Source organism: Aplysia californica, unplaced genomic scaffold (assembly GCF_000002075.1).
Source record: "Aplysia californica isolate F4 #8 unplaced genomic scaffold, AplCal3.0 scaffold00081, whole genome shotgun sequence".
NCBI classification, from domain to species: Eukaryota; Metazoa; Mollusca; class Gastropoda; order Aplysiida; family Aplysiidae; genus Aplysia; species Aplysia californica.
The window spans coordinates 1,544,215-1,558,766 of NW_004797351.1; the positions used below are offsets into that span (position 1 = coordinate 1,544,215).

The 14,552-nt window shown below is 37.2% G+C and overlaps 1 protein-coding gene across 1 annotated transcript in view; it reads left to right on the plus strand.

Moving 5' to 3' along the window:
• Positions 1-11,892, plus strand: part of LOC101859846 (monocyte to macrophage differentiation factor) — a 28,646-nt gene extending 16,754 nt beyond the window's left edge. Inside the window, exons 5-8 of the mRNA XM_005094419.3 lie at positions 882-956; positions 1,432-1,533; positions 3,482-3,551; positions 11,129-11,892. Of these exons, the coding sequence (XP_005094476.1) occupies positions 882-956; positions 1,432-1,533; positions 3,482-3,551; positions 11,129-11,320 (439 nt within the window). The 3' untranslated portion in view covers positions 11,321-11,892. The remainder of the gene's footprint in view (positions 1-881; positions 957-1,431; positions 1,534-3,481; positions 3,552-11,128) is intronic.
• Positions 11,893-14,552: the final 2,660 nt, after the last annotated feature.

Consider the following 14,552-nt stretch of genomic DNA (forward strand, 5'->3'; position numbering starts at 1 on the left):
TAGTACCAGTAAACTGAGAAGCGCGGGGAAGGTTGTTTGTGTTTCGAGCCCACAGTATTTTATCTTCTAATCCCTCCACATATTCTTATTCATTTTTTGGTCTTTCTATACTCTCCTTTACAGCTCTACAGCATATCGTCGCCATATCGTAATTTCAACAACCGGTCAGTCCTATCGTCCATCATCTCATCATCAGTGTCTATGCATTCTAATCTCACGCATTCTCGATTCACTACTGGTTGCTTCTTAGACAAAAATTTAACGGTTATGGTTATGCTTTATAGTCAACTGGCATAGTATCCTCATCCTTTCAAAATCATCTTCATCATTGGTCCATCCTATGTAGATAGAATCAGTGACTCCTTTGAGAGTGAGTCTTCTCAGCGTCGGTCTAAGCGCCACAACGTTCAGCGTATCGTATGAAAAACGTCTCGGGAACGCTCTGGAAAGTGACCTCAGAAATTCGCTGGTAAATCGAAGTTTTCAAGCAACTCAACTTCTGACAGCAAGAAACAATTTCAAAATGGTATCTGAATACTTTTTGAAATTTTGACAGTGAAAAACGAAAAGGCAAACTTTTTGTTGCATGCACAAGTGCGGGAATCCAGGGTGGCGCGGCCCGTCGTGAAAGGTTGTGAAATAGCGCGCGCCAAAGAGGAGCGGTACATTCCGAGGGAATATAAAAACAGCGCGCCAACGTGGAGCGGCGTGTTGCGAAAAGGTTAATCCTATTCCTTGCCTCTTGCCCCCAACATTCTATGACCATAATGAGTATTCCATAAGTTGTATGAATATTCGCCTTTGTGATAAACCAATCCCTCATTAATTTTATTTTGTTAGTCTTATTAAATCTTACCATAACAATGGCTATATTCCCCCAGGGAATGGAGACTGACCTTCCATATAGGAGACAGAGCTGTCATTTACATCTTTATAGCATCATCGTATACACCATGGTGAGTGACTGTGACTTTAGTAAAGTGATGGTGTTCTTAATTCTTTCGAGATTTCCACTATGTTGCTTGGTCAGTGAGCATAGGTTTACAAATTGTGCCAGTGCAAGCAGCAATGTCTTTTAACACTTTGCCATCATATTTGGGGGAAAATCCCAAAAACTCGGTGGTAAACATTGCCAATCGACGAGATGAGGCGGCAAAGTGTTAAGTGATTGGTCACTGGAGCTTAAGCAATACATGTCTACCCTAGCACGAAAAAATTGTGCTACATTTTTACCTTGGTTCAATTCAGCAGTTATACAATGATATACTATTTACTGTTGTGCACATCTCTGTAAAATGAAAAAATGTCTTCCAGCGAAGACAGATAATGATGTTTCGATTGGTGTGTAAAAGCACCTGCATTTATAAAAATAAAAATAAAATAATGATGTCTGTTCTTTTTTTTCCATCTGTTTGTGTCTCCTCAACTCAGGCTTCTCCTGAAAGAATATCACTCCTGGGCGGAGGAGGCGCTGTGTGTTGTATGGATCATGGCCATCCTAGGGGTCACCTATGCTTATGTCTACCATGAAAAGTAAGATAGATTTTTATATATGTCCCCCTTTTGGTTGTTTCTTTTTTTTTTATTTGCTACTGATTGTCACGCTGAAATTTCACTCCTTCTTTTTAAAAAAATTATTTTCAGCTCTCTGTAATACTTGGTGATTGAAGGAGACAAACTATCATTTTTTGTTTCAATACCGTTGTCAGAATGGCATTTTTGTCTAAATCCGTGTGCAAGTAGAAAGGAAAAACTCATTGCTAGATATATATGTTGCTTTGATTGAATACTTCACTTAATATGCCTATGACCGTGCTTGGAAAATGTTATTTCAATATAAAAACGGCAACCCTGATAAATTATTTTCTTTTCTCCTAAGTACATTTCAGTTATAACAAGTTTAGACCAAAAAAAGTGTGCTCAATATAGTACTTATCATTTTTTGCATTTAAAGATACCTCCTGTAGCAAGGTCACCAAGCAAAGGTCCAGATGCTGTTCATCTTTATCTCAAATTGTTTGCTGTACAACACAAATTTTGTGTTGTAAATGATGATTGTTTCTTTTCAAGTAAATTATATTACAGCAATCAACATGAAAACAGTTCCTATTAGAGTTTTTGATGTAATGGTTAGGCTCTGATCAATGCCCACCAGAAATGTTTGTTCAATTCCCACATGGTGAATATATTTAATCAAGTATATTCATCTCTCAGCTCTGATCTATCAAAGAACAGGGTCAAAGCATAAACTCAAATCAGGTACTGTTGTCTTAATCATTTACCAGTTAGGGGCACCATCATCGGCAGCCCTTAAAAGGTGCTTCCCAAGGCTAATAAATCTAGACCTTGAGGTAAATTTGTTTGTTATGCTAGACACAGGGCTGCATCAGGCTTTTAGGATAAACCAGGAGCCCAGCTTTCTTCGAGTCTTTATTTGAACAAAATCATGCTCAGATTTTCAATCTATTACTTTAGAATCAGACAAAGATAGATTGAAGGGTCATTTGGCAATATTCAAGGATACCATATTTTTAATTCACTGGAGCAGATGACTCACTTCATTTGATTTTACGAAATAGTTGAATAACAAGTTCAGAAATAAATAATTTGCTCATACTTTCCTTCTGTGGAAACAGGCTTATTAGAACCATCTTTTTTTTTCTAAGTCATTTGTATAGAAATATTTTTTTGCCAGGGGTATGTGCTCCTACTGTCAGCACTGATTTTCAGCTGAGCTCATTACCCTGGACAGCAGCCTAATGTCTCTGTGTTAATGGACACATGGTCTAGATCTTGGGCACTCGTGACATATGCCGGACACCGGGTCTTCAATTGTGTCACTTTTCTCACTTTTCGTATTCCCTAATTCCTCCCATCTTACTCATAATTTTGAATAACCGTCAAATCTAAGTAAAAAATAGTGAAATAATTTGCCTTTTTAAAGTCATTTCGATGTTTACATTTTATGAGAGCATGCGGCCGCCCGCAAGCCTAGATCTGTGTTTATCGATCGCTTGCAAGCCAAGCAGTAAAGTAATCCTAGCAAATTTGGTACCGATATGTGCATCTTTTATACAAATCTACGAAGTGCTAGTGGCTAAAACTCAATACAAAAGAATTAGATCCAGTTTATTAGTATGACGTACATGTAACATATATTGGCAACCAGAATCGGCAACTTCCGTGATGTACATGTTACGACATAGTGCTAAAAACTACGCATTTTCATGACTTTTCGGGTATGTCATAAAGCAGCGATGGGGTTAAAAATAGTGTATGATATTTTATTGGAATTTTTCCCTTGTTCTGGGATTTCAAGGCATTCATCAGGACAGCTCCCTTGGAGAGTAAAGGGTAAATGTAGGGGTAAACATTTACAACCACATAGAAGAATGTTCCCTTCAAAGTTCATGTCTTGTGGACATTTGTGGCTCTGACTTCAGGCAAAGTATATATGTGTCTACTTCCAATCTTCCCCCAGGTACAAGTGGCTGGAGATTGTCTTTTACTTGGCCATCGGTTTCTGTCCCGCAATCTGTATTGTAGACATGGTAAGTCTGTTGGTTTGTTTTCCTCTAATTGTGATACGAAGTATGGTGGTTGACAGGTGTGGACTTTTTCTTCTTTTTGGGGGGGGTTGTCGCTTTTCTATAGGTATGATATTTTTTTACATTCTTGCTAAGTTTCTATCCTGCTTTCTGTTTGATATGCCAGCAAATGGTTTATGCACTGAGAACCACAAATTTTTTCAAGCTCCTTCCAACATAGTAAAGTGAAATGTTTCGCCAAGCAAAGGGATTATCACTCTAATTTCAAGTGCTGCCTTAGAATTAACAGGAAAACGGCCATATTTAAATAACTATGTAATATATTTCAATTTTGTTTAAAATTTTTAGTAGTCCAAAGAATTGTCAATTTGGGTGCACCTATAAAATGTTATTATTATAAAGGGTGACGTTATTTACCCCCCTCCCTTACCTTATTTAGGCCACACTGTGGCCCAGATAAGCTAAACCCCCCTCCCTTATCTTATTTAGGCCACATCATATGGTAGATTTTTTTAACTAACCATGGATTCGGAAGGTCGAGATTTTACTGATCTTTTTATTTAGTGCGGGGAATTATTTCATAATAGAGGATGATACTAAACGATAAGTTGACCAAAGATTAGAGTTGTGTGTCTGTGTGTGTGTGTGTGTGTGTGTGTGTATGTGTTTGTTTTGTGTGTGGTTGTGGTGAGAGAGAGATCTAGAGAGAGAGAGTAAATGTAATAGTGTGTTTGTATGTGTGTATATGTGTAATGTGTGAATGTTATTGTGTGCATGAGTGTCTATCTCAGTTGTACGGTCCAAATGTACATTATTTTGTTGAGAATTTTACATAGAACTCAACTACAAAACACCTTTATACAAAGTCACAGAAATATTCTTTTTGTGCTTATTGAGGTGCAGTACAGGGTGATTTTACCTGCAAGGATAATTGGACAAAATGGGCAATATCTTTATAATGCTAATACTAATGGTCATATTTAGACAAATCCTATATCATTCTCTTTTTTTCTTAACAGCTCATGGTTATTAACTCATTCGCTACGTATTATTTTCGGCTTGTGGACGAATTTTTTGGGGGGAGAGCGAAAGAGATGATGACTAGTGGGCAGTTAAAAGGTCTTTGGGGCCACAAATTCAAATAAATATCAACGTATTATATACCAATATGTTCAGTATGGTTTGTAGAATACATCTGTAATGTTTATTTATGTATTTTTCAACTTTGGTTCCTGTAAGAGATGATTATGCAACACAGTTTTGATTGGATGCGGATAAAATTTGAAAATAAAAAAAATTTAATCTTTGATGAAACTCAAAAAATATGTTTGCACCTAGTCAAATGATACATCAAAATAACCATAAATGAATATAGAACTGGAAAATATTGAAAAGTTTGCTGTTATTTACCTACATTCCATAATATTTGTACATTTCGAACATAACATCCGATATTGAAAAAAAAAAAAAAATTTTAGAAGCTTGAAAAACGATCACAAACAGAAAAAAAACCCGCTCGTATCTTATATGGAATTATTCAGAATTGCATGTGGAATAAACCTATACATGTCTTGAGTGGCACTTTTTGAGTAATTTCATCAAAACGTAGTGATTTTGGGGACTATTTAGATCTAGATCTAGCACTCAAAAATATTGATTTCTCAATAACAGTGCATTGGCAATATGAGTCCAATCGTATCAATATTATTAAAAAAGAGTCCTACACTTCTTTAGTGGGCAAAATAATGATAGATTTTGTTGTGTAAAATTACAAAAAATGGTGTCCGGGCTATAATTTTGTCATCGCAATAAAACAATCGAATAAACTACGAAATCGCGTTTCAAAACTGAATCTAAATTTCCGATTTTCAGTGGAAATGCTTGACCCGGAAGTCAACATTATATTATGACCTTTTTTTTAACATGGATATGTGGATTGGAAGAGAATCTAAGCTATAATTGAAGATCGGTTCTCGCGCTGCCAGGGGCGGCTTAGCGTACTGACGGCACTTTAGCCGCGCCGCCCCCCACGGCTCGGCGTAGCGAATGAGTTAAAGAGTAAGCAAACTAGATCAAGGTAGTAATTTCGGATTCCTAATATTATGGGCATTCTTTAACATTTTTAACTTGTTTTTAGCGCTTTTCTCAACGTAAAACGGATTCCGTTAAAAAACAACAAAATGACCTTATCTTTCTTTTTCAAAGTATTGTGCATACATATGTGTGAAACTATTACATTCTATGCTTTCAAGTACATGAAAAAAGCTGATAAAGTCAAGCAAAATGTTCTTCAGAGACATAGATCGGGGGGCTCTCGTGGCGTAGAGGTTAAGGTGTTGGCCTCTCATTCAAAAGGTCCCGCGTTCGAATCCGGGTAGCGACCGAAAAATTTTCTTCTCTAAATTGGTCTCCTTTCACCTCATTTCCTGCTCTCTAGCAATGTTCTGCTGTCTGCTTTCATCTCCTCTTTCTGCCTCCACCCCCTCACCTCCTTTGCCCCTTCCTTTGGGCTCCTGATTCTTTCTGCAGCCTTTCTACTGCTATTCCTTCGCTTCTTCTTACTGCTGTCTTTCAGCCACACCCCTGATCTTCTGGTAGGAAAGATCTACACCTAGCCTTCTCGGACAAGGGCGAAAAATCTCGGAGAGCCCGTGTGCAAGTTGCGCACGTTAAAGATCCCTTGGTGGTCTAAAATCGATAAGAGTAGGCTTCGGCCGCCACCCGGGCAAAATTCAAAATTTCCTACCAACTGAAAATATTAGGTGTGTCCCGCGCGCTCATATGACCTTATGCAGTTACGAGCGCCGTAAAACACTTTACAAAAACAAAAAACAAGAGACATAGATCTAGTAGTAGGCCCACTGGAACATTATATAAACCATGAAAAGATGACCAGAAAATAACAAAATTATCTTATGATCTTCACTTGCACTTGCAATTTTTTTGACAAATTATAGTCTACCTCATTATCTTTTTTTTTCACATTTTTCTTCACTATTCATGACAACTGGCATGTTTTTCAGTTATTATCAAGGAAGTGGATAGGCGGACCACGGGGTCTATCTAGCCCCAAAAGGATAGGTGGACCCCGGGGTCTACCTAACAAAATGCTGTTTTAGGATGTGAACCCCGGAGTCAGCGTAGTGAAATAAGTAGATCTAGGTTTAACTAAGGATCGGTGGACCTCGGGTCAACATAGTGAAATAAGTAGATCTCAGTTTATTTTATAGTAGGACTGGCGGAGCCCGTGGTCAGCGTAGTGAAATTAAGTAGATCTGGGTTTAATAAGGATTGGTGGACCCCGGGGTCAACGTAGTGAAATCAGTAGATCTAGGTTTAATTAAGGATTGGTGGACCCGGGGGTCAACGTAGTGAAATAAGTACATTATAGATCTAAGTTTAATCTTAAGGATTGGTGGACCGTGGAGTCAACGTAGTGAAATAGGTAGGTTTAAGGTGGACCCCAGGGTCTACCTAACGAAATACTAGTTAGGTTTTAAAATAGGTAGACCATTACTACGGTGACCCGGGGTCCACCAATCCTTAATTAAACCTTCTTATTCCTCTACGGCTTTGGTGACTCCGGGGTCCACCAATCCTTTTAAAATTAAACCTACTTATTTCACTACGATGACCCCGGGGTCCACCGATCTTTAAAGAAACCTACTTATTTCACTACGGTGACTCCGGGGTCCACTGATCTTGAAAGAAATCTACTTATTTCACTACGGTGACCCTGGGGTTCACCTGTCCTAAAACCTAGTATTTCGCTAGGTAGACCCTGGGCCCCGGGGTCCACCTTAAACCTGCTTATTTATCACTACGTTGACCCTGGGGTCCACCAATCCTTACTTAAACCAAACCTTATTTTACTACGGTGATTCCGGAGTTCACATCCTAAAACCTAGTATTTCGCTATGCAGACCCCGGAGTCCACCTATCCTCTACAGGACTATACTATTATCAATTTGCAATTTTCATTGATTAGCATATTTTTTTTAAAATATTGAATCAGAGACTCACTGCCAAAAAATTCCACTGCTAATGCTATTCTTATCAAAGAAAAGGCACAATTTGACTTTATGACATGTTAAAAAAAAAAGAGTTTTAAAAATATCCAGAAAATAACATAAAATGATTATATAGATCTAGATCTATACGTGTTTTATTATGTATGTATATACTTAAAAGTAAAAGACTGAGCAGAGGCTTACAATGTAAATTCTGTGCTCTACAAGTAGAGAAAATCTTAAGTTTGGACAAAACAGATTTTAGAAAAAAAAGTTGGATCTACTTGATCTAATAAAAGTAAAAGTGATTGTTATGGTGAGATTTGTTATTATTAACTCTGGAAATACAGATAGTTGCTGAATCTAAAATTAACTAGAACTGTGCAATTCGTTTTATTTCAATTCCAAAGCCCAAAGGCATAGCAATGAGTCAGATCTAGATCTAGCAGTTGTAGGCTCTCTGGCTGCTTCTAGCATAGGCCTGCTACTACTGATTCTAGACAGGGAATCTAGATCTAGCTATCACCTGCACTATTTAAGTAAAATATATGGTAAAATAAAAACAAAACTGTGAATCGCTTTGTCAGTCAGTACATCCCAATTGCCATAGCCGCACGTATTAATAGTTGAATAATTATACCGAAGCAACACGTTATCACAGTGTGCAGGGGAGAGCGGGGTGCCCGGGTCGCTGACCGGTCGATTCGGTGGTTCGGCTTTTGTAGATCTATGCATTTTTTACGGAAAGCCCTATTACTAGATCTATTAGTATTGTGAAAACTTCAACCTCTACAGCTAAGGAGTCAAAAGATGTTGGAAAATAATAATACGTCCTGAAGTTTCATAATTTATACAGAATAACACAGCCAGTAGTTTTTATTTCATCGAGTTATAAAAATGGCCTTGTAACTTGTTTTCAGAAGCAAATTTTAATAGTTCCAGTTCTACGGAATCGATTTTCACGCAAATTCAACCATTTTGATTACCTTTCTTTTCCTTTTAAAAAGATGTAGGCCTGTCGGATGTGGCAGTGCGATTAACACTAAGTTGTTTAGACCCATTAAAACATGAGGCTTTGTGGCCGATCACAAAGATCTACAGGGCTTATCGAGGCCGATTCGCCCTGCCGCGTGCACGTTCACTAAACTGCCTACTAGATAGAATCTACTACCAAAGAATCTCTACACGATCTTTGCTACTACTACTGCTACTAGATATACTTGTACTACTACGAGACAGTACGAGAGATGTACTACTACAGGACAGTACGAGAGAGTGCCACCCAGGCAAAGATAGTGTAACGTTGACTCAGCCTCGTTGTGTACACACTTTTTATACCCCAAATTTGACCCGGAAGTCCATTCGGAGGATTTGACCTTTTCACTTGACCAAAGTGTGCCAAAATGGTAGCCTAGATTTTGCCCCTCCATGAAGGAAAAATCTGGCCCTCATTCAAACCATTGGGATTGAGCAAAATTTTGCGTATCATGCTTTGTTCTTACAATATTCATTATGATATATATAAGTTGTACACTGAGACAAAATTGTACTAAATGAGAAAGGTGCACCATTATGAAAGTGGAACGAACTCAGTTGCCTGAAAAGGGTGTCCCCCGGTAGTTTGAGCATGTGTGGCCTAAATAAGCTAAACCCCCTCCCTTACCTTATTTAGGCCATATGTGGCCTAAATAAGCACTCCCTATTATAAAAGCAAACATTTTCCTAGATCTCATCTAAAATGGCAACAACTACACAAAATTGGTCAAAATAATAATAATATAATAATATATAACATTTATATAGCGCATTTCCAAAAAAGTAGCTCAATGCGCTTTACATTGGAATACCCATTTTTCCAAAACCTTTCTTACTACTTCCTTTCTTCTCAAGCAATATACATTAATGCACACACATACACACACACACACACACACACACACACACACACACACACACACACACACACACACACACACAAAAGAAGAGATTAGAGCAGAAATTTTGTTTTTTTCACTCAAAAGCCATAATTCTTACTAAATCCAAGCAGAACTTGAAAATGTTTAGCATGAGAATGTTTTGAGCAAGTCAAAGGTTTACCATTGGGGCACTTTACTTAACGAGACAGGAGGAGCGACCCTCAGTTTGGCAAATTTTGGGTCAAGCTGTGCAAATTGAGATGTTTGCTGACTTTTTAAGGTCAACCACTTCTTTGTCTAAAAATAGGAAGGAGACAATTGAGAAAATCATTATTCTCAACATAAATTGCCTTTGAAGACATGAGGGTGGGTTAAAATGTAGTCAATTTTCATAATAATTGTTGCTTTCCTCAAATTTTTTAAATTTTTTCTCCTACTCCTTCCTTAGTTTTCACTACTCCTTCCTTAGTTTTCATCCTTTTGACTTGAAACTTTCAGGAAACATAGGTGACAAGGCTGCCATGAATGTAACGGAGAGATGGTTGCGAAAAAATAAAACTTTTCCGTTAGCCAGCGATTACGCAACCAAATTTAGAACAGGTCTATATACATTGGGAAAATTCTCACATTTTTTTTCTTCTACACTTATTCAAAAATACTCTCTGTTACGTTGATAGGGACTGATTGAGGTATACTCTCACCAAACTTGGTCAGTTAATAAGAAAACCCTAGGGATTTGAAATTTATTATTTATATTCAAGATGGCGGCCATTTCCATAGCAACCATTGTAGCTACGCAAAAATAAAAGTATGCATCAAGAGATTTTTCTATGCCTAACTTACATTTGTACTTAGATTTGATCTCAAGCAACAAACATAGAAAATGGACTTCGAGGGTTGCTCCCCCCATTAAAGAGGGGCATATAAATCTACTCAATAAGCAAATGAGAGGCCATTGCCTGTCTGCCGACGGAGAAAAATTGCTGAAGGCATTAAAAAAACTAGTTCATGACGCCAAGAGGCTCAAAATTGGTAATATTGCTGTTGCCTTAGGTCTTTCCTCTAAGTTGGGATACAGAGAAATGTCAGCCAGTTGGGTTCCAAAACAGTTAGACATATGACTGCAAGGTACAGCACATTTATGTTGGTGTTTTTTTGTTGTTGTTTTTTGGGGGGTGGGGGGGGGGTTGCATGGTATAGTTGGAACAATGAAAAATTTTTGGATTACAGTCCTGATCTTGCCCCTTTAGACTTCCATCTGTTTGGATCAATGCAGCAATATCTAGCAGGGAAGAAAATCACTAATGACACAAACCTCTGGGAGCATGTTAAAAGTTGGCTTCGATCACTTTTGACACCAAATTCTACTGGGCTGTCATACCTTTACTCATGCGGCAATGGGAAAAAGGCTTGACTGTTAATGGGGACTACGTTGAGAAAGCAAGGGAATGCTCAGCCAACTAACTATGTGAGTGGTGTATTGATCATGACAAAATTTGTCATTAAATAGTCGTTTTCTCGTAAATTCTAGGGCTGCCCTCATACATGTGCCTTTCTAAAGAGGAGATAGAGGTAAGAGTTTTAAGAGTGATATGATTTTGTATGAATCAAGACTTCTTAATGTTTTTCTGTTTCCTCTGGTGTTGACTTACAGAAGGACTGGTCGGGCCTGTTAGAGCTCAGCGTAGGAGGTCTCAGCTACATGTTCGGTGTCGTCTTCTTTAAGAGCGACGGAGTCATCCCCTTTGCCCATGCCATCTGGCACTGCTTTGTCTTCGTGGGGTCCTTCTGTCACTTTATCGCCATCTGCACACACCTCCTTGGGGCCAAGATCCCGGGCTTCTGATTGGCTGACATACTATGTCTTAAAGGATACAGGAGTTCTTAATAGCTGAGAGCATCTGGAAACATCTATTACTGGCAGCCTTTTTTTTTGTGGTAGATGCACACTTAGTCTTTGATGAATCGAGGTATCTCAAGTACTTTTTAGAGCATGCTTTTTTTTTTCATGGACTAACAGGTTTTTATAAAAGAGGGAAGTCTACTTATTGCTCAACTAGTCAAAACTAAATTCGGTTTACAGGAAACTCAGAACATCAATCTCCTTTGAAGATTCTGGCTTTCAGTTGACAAAAACCTGTCTGCACACATATTCTAATTAGGAGAACTGGTTTTATTTCAGAGTTCAAATATAAAATTTGTCATCTTTGTTAAAAGGGAATTCAAAGTAGGGGCAATGCTGTGTGTGATACATGTCTATAGTGCGGTCAAAAAGTTATTGCCAAATATCTCCTCAACTATTGCACATAGACTATCCAGCTTTTGCACAATAATTTGTATCAGTTTGTTCTGTCAATGTTTGTGTAAACGACTGTTACCTGTATTCTGGAAAATTCCTTAATAGATACTAATAAAAAATTAAAGTAGGTGGTTTCTACAGATTTTTTAAGGTTTACAGCTGAGGGAATATCGCTTTTAGAAGCAAGTCCATCATTTTTTTCTAATTGCGACATTAGGCTTATTGAATACATGTTTTGAGAACCTTTAGCTAGTGCAAAAAAGTGTTCAGTACAAAATTAATTTCTTGTAACAAGTTTTGCCACTAAAAGTGTCATTGGTGAGCTGTGACGTAGGCCACATATGTATACAAAATATGTGTGAGAAGCGGGAAGTGCTGTGAACAATCATATTTTCCGCATGATGGAGATTTATATTTTAAATAAATTTATGAAGTAAAGTTTTTACATCTAGCCTCAATTTTTGTGGAAAAATATGATTACGTTGAGACAAATTGATACACACTGATGTGCAAAATACGGGTGACATTAATTTACCCGTTAAAGAGTTATTTGATTATAATAAGTTGTGCCCTGAATTTTTTACCGCACTATAGTATGCCTTCCAGGCTGAGCTTAGTTTCCTACCTGCAGACAGGTCAGGCTCGTGTCTTTGAAATTTGTCTATTGAAGGCTTACAGGAGTTGGTTTGACCATGTGGAGCTTTTTAAAAAATGGGATCTTAGAACGATTATCAGTCATTTTTGGGGATCTTAACTGGTGAAGGTTTATGTGGTCAAAATTTTGTTTTGCATCTTTAGCGGGATGCTGCTCACAAACTTTTGTACTGTTGGGGAATCGAAATTAGCATCTTATTGACAAGGACAGTCTGTAGCTCAATGGAGAGAAATATATCACTATAGTGTTTCAAGAATGCACTTGCTGTGATAAAGAGAAATTTGTCACAATAGAAACTCAGGTACATGATATTCAGAGAGGTGGAGAGAAAGTTTGCTCTCTAGTGTTTCATGAACATACTAGATCTAACTGTGATAAAGAGATCCATGAATACAGTCAGTGTGATAGATACAGGGTTGTCTTTCATTAATATCCTAATTGTGTCTGTGAGAAAGTTGTCAGTTCAGACTTAAAGATTCATGAAAATAATCTGTGTGACAAAGAAAATTGTCACCCAAAAGATTCATGAACATTCTTCTAAGCTTTTGATTAGAATTTGATGCCATAGACCCCTCTCATTTGTTGCCAATGTCAGAACATTCCAAAGCTGAACTTAAGTTGCGGAAAGTGATCATTTGGTTCGAACTTAGTTTTTGTCCAATGGGGTAGTTCTACTAAAGTAATCAAAGGGAATTTCAATTAAATTATGAAGATATAGAGTTTTGGAGCTGCTGAGTGCTAAAACAATTTTAAAAAGTGACACTGAGAATTATTATTTTGACAGTTGTTGAGTGGTAGAAAATGGGGGAAATTTAATATAATTAAATATACTGTTTATTTTTGAAAGTATGAACTTGCATCATCTCCTGATGCATTTCCATAAATGAATTGTGACATTTTTTATTCCATTTTAATGGCAAACATGGTTTTTGAGCACTGTTTACTTTTTTTTTTGTTTAAACAAGATTGGGGTTAATTTTTTTCCCTGCCAACTCTGTGGCAAATGAAGCCTCTTGGTTTTGGACCCTAGTCATGACGGAATTTTATTATTTTTTATGTACTTAACAATGAAAACTGCGTTTCTTTGTCTACTAATGCACTAAACAATGACTTAATTTTTTTTTTTTTTTTTTCAAAAATATTGATATTTATATAAATGTGTTATGACGTGGTGGAATCAGAGGCTTGTCAATTTTGGGGCATATGGAGTTGTTGTATAATTTTAAAGGTTGTTCATTTGTCTTGCTTTTGATGAAAAAATTATAAATCTATCTTGCATAGAAGTCGAAATATTTCCAATTGAAAGAGGTGGGGGTCACGTGGTTTAAGAGGGAAAAGTAGCGAAAAAATGGCTGCCAAAGCTTGTGATTTCCAAATTTTAAGAGCTGTAGCAAACTGCAAATTTACATTATTTTTGTCTTTGATCAACATTTTTTTTTTAAATCAACTAGAAAATTTGTTATTAAATGGACATAAAAAATGTTGAGCCTAAAAAAGAAGATTTTCTTTAAATTTGCCCGACGGTCTGAAAAATGTCCATTTCCTTGTATTCATTATTTTGACGAGCGCCTGATTTCACCACAACGAGTCACAAATACTATAATTATATGTTAGTGTGTTTGTATTGTGGAACAGTGTGACTCAGAGTTGTTGTGAAAGCAGTTTTGTCTTTTTCCTTTATTTGGTCTCAGACAAGTTGTATCCATATGCAGCTAAGCACAAGTGTCCATACAGTAATGTACTGTCTTTATTTGCTCCAATTTCTTCTTTTTATCCATGACCTTTATCTACTTAATGTGTATACTTAAGCTTATGGCAGTGGCTTTTTCTGATCTTCCTATTGTGAAAAATCCATTGTGTATGCCGGCTGCACTATTTACAGCCTTCCTTAAAGAAACAGTTATGTTATAATCTAGAATGAGAAATCAATATTAATTGAAAATTGTTCCCAGGTGGCGAGTAATTCATGATGTACACATTACTGAAGCACCCAGATAGCAGAAAAGATATTACTAGAATGGATGAAATCCATGTGTCTTCATTTTCTGAAAATGTGATGTTTGAATTTGGATGTTCTCATTCTTGTCTGACATTGCATGGATTTGTATGTGTCGGGACATAGAA